This window comes from Euleptes europaea, chromosome 2, assembly GCF_029931775.1.
Source record: "Euleptes europaea isolate rEulEur1 chromosome 2, rEulEur1.hap1, whole genome shotgun sequence".
Taxonomy (NCBI): domain Eukaryota; kingdom Metazoa; phylum Chordata; class Lepidosauria; order Squamata; family Sphaerodactylidae; genus Euleptes; species Euleptes europaea.
The window spans coordinates 13669182-13674689 of NC_079313.1; the positions used below are offsets into that span (position 1 = coordinate 13669182).

A 5508-nucleotide genomic window follows, 5' to 3' on the forward strand; every position below is an offset into this window, starting at 1 on the left:
CCTCCAGTCTCTCTCTCCCTGGTTTGAGGGGGGGCTTCATTTTTATTCTTCAGGTTTTTCCTCATTCATAAGATCAGTTAGGTTATTTTGATGCTTGCTCAAAACTGGTTTTCAAATGGTGACTTAAAGAATGCATCTGCCTGGTCCCAAGTCCAATGCAAAAGGAAAAATTCCACCCCCTCCTGCTCATTATGCATAGCTAGCTGCCTCTGTCCCTTTCCATGGTATGCAAACTCCCAGGTGTCAGGTGTTGCTTTGCACTGTTGCAAAGGTGTTGCATTGCGTGCTTGTGTTGCTTTGCAGTTGTATTGTTTTGCAAAATTCTTCACACCTGCCCCGCCCTTTGCATGTTTGCAAAGGTGTTGCTTTTCAGTTGTGTTGCTTTGCAAAGTTCTTAGCACCTGCCCCGCCCTTGCTCTCATCAGCTGTTTGTCGGGGCTGGGAGCTTTGTGCCTGGGTGGCAAGCTCTGCTGAGAGATACACATTAAGGGTGGGGGGACCCCTTTCAGGGCCCATATCTCAGCCCCCCCTGACCCAATCTTTACAAAACTTGGGGAGTCTTTCAATATACGTCCTTTGAAGCTCTGCTGAAAGTTTGGGACCTCTAAGCCCAAAAATGCCCCCCCCCCGAGCCGCGGAAAGGCGCGGTTGCGTTTTTAATGGCTTTATTCGGCCGAATTTTTTTTCCGAACTTTGAATTCCCGCCGAATTGAACTGATCCGAAGTGGGGGAGTTCAGACTTCGGCACGTACTGAACCCACAAGGGCCAAATTCGGCCGAATCCGAACTGTACCGAATTATTTTTTTTTACAGCCCTAAGAGGGACCATGAGAGGTGTTCCATTAGGATCCCAGTTGTGCTTAATTAGAGATTGTGTCAGAGTGGCAATTTATCTCTCACCCCCACCCCTTGTTTTTCTTTTAAAAGCATCTTAAGCACTACTTAATCAGACCCTTGGTCCATCAATGTCAGTATTGTCTACTCAGACTGGCAGCAGCTCTCCAGGGTCTCAGGCAGAGGTCTTTCCAATCACCTACTTGTCTAGTCCCTTTAACTGGAGATGCCAGGGATTGAACGTGGGACATTCTGCATGCTCTAACAAAAGAGGTTTTGTACTTGAAAAGTTGCTCAGTTGTCAGCTCATTAGGCACTCCTCATGTGCAGTTTAGGCTGTAAGGTTACCAGCTCTGAGCTGGGAAATACCTGGAGATTTGGGGGGTTGAGCATGAGGAGGACAGGTTTTGGGAGGGGAGAGACTTCAATGGGGTATCATGCCATAGAGTCCGCCTTCCAAAGTGGCCATTTTCTCTAGGGGAACTGATCTCGGTCACCTGGAGATCAGTTGTAATCCGAGGACATCTCCAGCAACCATCTGGAGGCTAGCAAACCTGTTAGGCTGTGTTCCTTTTCTCATTATGTAATACTTCAGACATATTTTAAAGATCATTGGATTCAATATAGTTATACCAGGGATTTAAATTTTTACCATAAATAATGCAATATGGGCTGCTTTACATGCCTTTTGGGCATGCTCATGACCGGATCTAGGGTTTCGAGTTCATTAAAATCTGCCTTCTTAATATCTAACATACATGACTGGCCTTGAACTATCTTGGCTCCCGACAGCAAAAGAATTCTAGGAGGACACAGTCACTTCCCCCTGAATTCCCCACCACCTTCACCCCATCTACCAATCTGGTGCACCGGGTTGGTTTCCCCACTCTTCCACATGAAACCTGCTGGGTGACCTTGGGCTAGTCACAGTTCTCTTCGAACTCTCTCAGCCCCACCTAACACACAAGGTGCCTGTTGTGGGAAGGGGAAGAGAAGGAAATTGTAAGCCAGTTTGACACTCCTTAAAGGTAGAGAAAATCAGTGTATTAAAAACCAACTCTTCTTCTTCTTCTCCTCCTTCTTTTTCTTCCCCTCTTCCCGCTGTCCCTGGATCAGCTGCAACACACGCCTCCCAGACCTCAGAGTATGAGTCTGAGGAAGGTTGCCCCTCCGCCAGCTCAGAGGCCATGCGGTTATCAGTAGCGCTGGGTAACCGCTATCACTGCCTTCTCCTCCCTGGTCTCCATGTGTGCCCGCGTTTTATAGGACAGGGACAGCTTCCTCCCACACCCCCGCCCCTACAGAGCCTATAAAGGGGAGGAACCTTCCTTCAGGTCCCTGCCCCCTGCTCCTGTGCTTTCCCTGCCTCCCCGTCGCTCAGCTGTTGGACAGGGAGATCGCGCAGGCGCCGCACCCGACTTCCCTGCGGGTGTTTGGCTCCCGCCCCCAACCTTCGGGCCTTGCCCGTTTGGGGGCCCGGCTTGGTTCCCCAGCGTTCCTGCCAGCTAGGAGGCAGCGGCGAGTTTGGGGCTGTGCCAGCGCCTTCTGGCCGTACCCCCATGCCCCGCACAGGCTCCAGCCGTGGCGCTGCTTCTGAGCTGGCCTCCTCCTCCCCGGCCAGCCGCATTCTCCTGGCCCGTTCTTCTCCCCTGGAAAGTGGGGCCAGGGATGCGGGAGATGGGCGGAGTCCCAGAGGCTCGGGTTGCACCCACGTTTTGGGACACACATTGCCAAACAAGTGGAATCTGTAACATATGTCCTGCTCCCCTGTGAACTTGGATCTCACCCTCGTGAGCAATTTATTGAGCCGCTTCTGAAGAAATGCACCATTGGAACTGATGAGGGGCTGGTTCGTCACCTGTTGAATGATTTTAGCCTGCACATTTGTCAGACTCCGCTGACAACATTATGGTGGGGGTTGCCAGATTTCTAGGAACTGTTCTAAAATTTTGAACAGTGACTGACCTCTCCCACAGTTAACTGGCTGATATTCTATCGATATTTTATTGATATTTTATTGGGATTATTTATTTATTTTTCTCTGCTTGTTATGTATGTTAATATTTTGCTTCTATGCTAATAAAGGTTAGATAATGATGATGACTTCTTCTTGTCCTCAATACCCAACTATTTCCAAAGAAGACAACTGGTTAGCCAACATAGTAGCAGATCCAAAAGGGCATGCAATCTTCACCTCATTTGAACCACTTGCTCAGTTCTGGCACAGTCTTGTACTGAACGGGGGTTTCTTGTAACACTCGGCATGCTTTGCAGTAGTGAGTGGCCCAACTCGTTGTTCCAAGGGGTTCCAACCGTGACCGCCAACGGAAGTAACTTTGGTACCTCACATCATCTTTGTCCAGTTCGTGTAAAAAGTGAGCCAGTTCCTGTGCAGAGGGGAAATCTTCGATGTGGATAAAGGAGTCGGGGGGCAAAAATTCCTCATAGTTCTTCCGTGGCGGGCCACAGACGACGGGAACGGCCATGGAGAGAAAGGCGTTCTTCCAGACTTTCTCGGTGATGTAGTCTTCATGGATGGAGTTCTCAAAGGATAGGTAGAATTTGTACTGGGTTAAAGTGGGAAAGTGTTTGTCCCGAGGGAGAGGCAAGTGTTGCCGTTCATAAACATCAACCTGTATGTACTTCTTCATCTCCTGATAGTATTGTACCCGGCGGGAGCTCGGGTTCCAGTTGCTGACAACCCACTCCACTAGCTTAGACTTGGGTGGAATGGTGATGTTCTGAGGGTGATGGAGGGCTTCCAGCCACCCGTAAGGAGTGAAGATGTCGGAGTCTCTCCGGTACAACATAGTAAGATTGAAGTAGTTATCCATGAAACCCAGATTGGGGGAGTGGCTTGGAGACTCCAAATTAAACCAGATCCAGCGTTGGGAAGGCGGTCTTGGATTGCAGGGGAGTGAATTGGAGTAACATACATCTCTGTGGTGTACGACAACCGCGTCGGCCTTGTTGTGCCAGCTTCGGTCAGCGGTGAAGTGGCAGTCTGGAATGTTAAATAACGAGGAGCATTTTGGAAGGTCAAATGGCTGCTCAAAGGGCCAAGTCGATAGCAGGATGGTGATCTCTGGGGGTCCCTTGACAATAGGGGTGATCGTTTCAAGTTGTTGCCATTGCCATGGTTCTAGTGCAGGACAAATGGTGACAGAAGATTCTGTGTGCTGTATAGTTCGGATGTAAGCAAAAATTACCATGCTGAGTATCAGCTGGAAGAACAGAAAGGGCAGTAGTTGATGGCAACTTGATGTTTTGGTCTGTTCCTTGAAATCCATGTGTGGGTCTGGGGAAAAACGAGAGAGTGTATAGGGAGAATGATGGTGTTTGCTCACATAATAGAAATGGTTTACCTTGGCTAGATTTCTATAGTTCAGCCAACTTATGGTCTCATCCTGGAAATTTTGCTGCATCCCAGACATGCAGAGTTGCAGATAATTTAGCTGTCATCTTGGTCTGTAAAGAAAAGGAAACTGCTGCTGTTCTTCACAGCCCACACTTCTCTGTTTGGGGTGGGGAGAAAGAACAAGATTGCTTCTCTTCTCCCTACCCCAAGCTGTTGGCTTGGACTGCAGAGAAAATTAGAACAGACCCCCCCTCCTTGTTTTGAAATTGCTTCCAACTTCACTGTGTACCTATTTTTATTGGGAGGGGGTAGATCAGAACTGACTCTGACCAGATCTCCCAATCAGCTGTGAGTCAAATGTTGGTTGGCTACCAAGGACCACCAAAAAATGTGTCGGTCCCCAATTATGGTAACACCCTGTGCTTGTTTCGCTATTCTTCCTCAAATAATGATGTACTTAGATTAATATATGTGAGGCAGAGCCTTGGGGGGGGGGGTTAGAGCCGGTATGCCCCGCTCCCTGTCGCTCCAGGAGAGCTTCCTTGGCCCCAGACCAGTCCGACGGGGAGTCTGAGCTGTCCTCCCTGTCAGTTGTAGCCAGCTTGAATCCTGGTGTTCACATGCACAGCCAATTCATCTAAGTACATAGTTATCTGAGGAAGAATAGCGAAAAAGAATTATACCGGATTCTTGTCATTCTTTGATCATTCCTCAGCTTGATTCCTTGCCTGTAGCATCTTCTCAGTGGCTCTCTTACATGCGACTCGACTTCTCATCGCAACTCAGAAGGAAGCCTGCACTTCTGTGCGCGATACATGAACTTACCTTGGGACTTTATGCAAGGACTAGTTTGGTGTCCTGATATGTACTTATATTACTGTACTTTTTATTGTTTTTGTACTGGTTTTGTGCCTGCAATTCATTACAATTGATTATTGCACATGTCCCTTTGGATAGCCTGTTTTGGTCAGTACTGCTGTGTTGTTTTTTTGCTCAGCCCCTATTGTGCTGCATGTTCTTTGTATTTTGCTACCACCTGGAGGCTGGCAACCCTATTAGGCTGTGCTCCTTTACTCGTTATGTCACACTAACACTTCAGACATATTTTAAAGATCATTGGGTTCAATATAGTTATACCAGGGATGTAAATCTTACCATAAGTAATAAGATATGGGCTGCTTTACATGTCTTTTGGGCATGCTCAGGACCAGATCTAGGGTTCTGAGTCCATTAAAACCTTCCTTCCTAATATTTAACATATCTGGCTATGAACTCCCTTGGCCCCGACAGCAGAAGGAATTCTAGGAGGACATGGT

General features: G+C 48.1%; 1 protein-coding gene across 1 annotated transcript; it reads right to left on the reverse strand.

Annotated features, from left to right (window-relative positions):
• Positions 1 to 3029: 3029 nt before the first annotated feature.
• LOC130473134 (4-galactosyl-N-acetylglucosaminide 3-alpha-L-fucosyltransferase FUT6-like) lies at positions 3030 to 4968 on the reverse strand. Its single transcript, XM_056844663.1, has 2 exons — positions 4950 to 4968; positions 3030 to 4132 (listed from the first exon to the last, which is right to left on the reverse strand). Exons 1-2 carry the CDS (start codon positions 4966 to 4968, stop codon positions 3030 to 3032), a joined length of 1122 nt encoding a protein of 373 aa, XP_056700641.1.
• Positions 4969 to 5508: the final 540 nt, after the last annotated feature.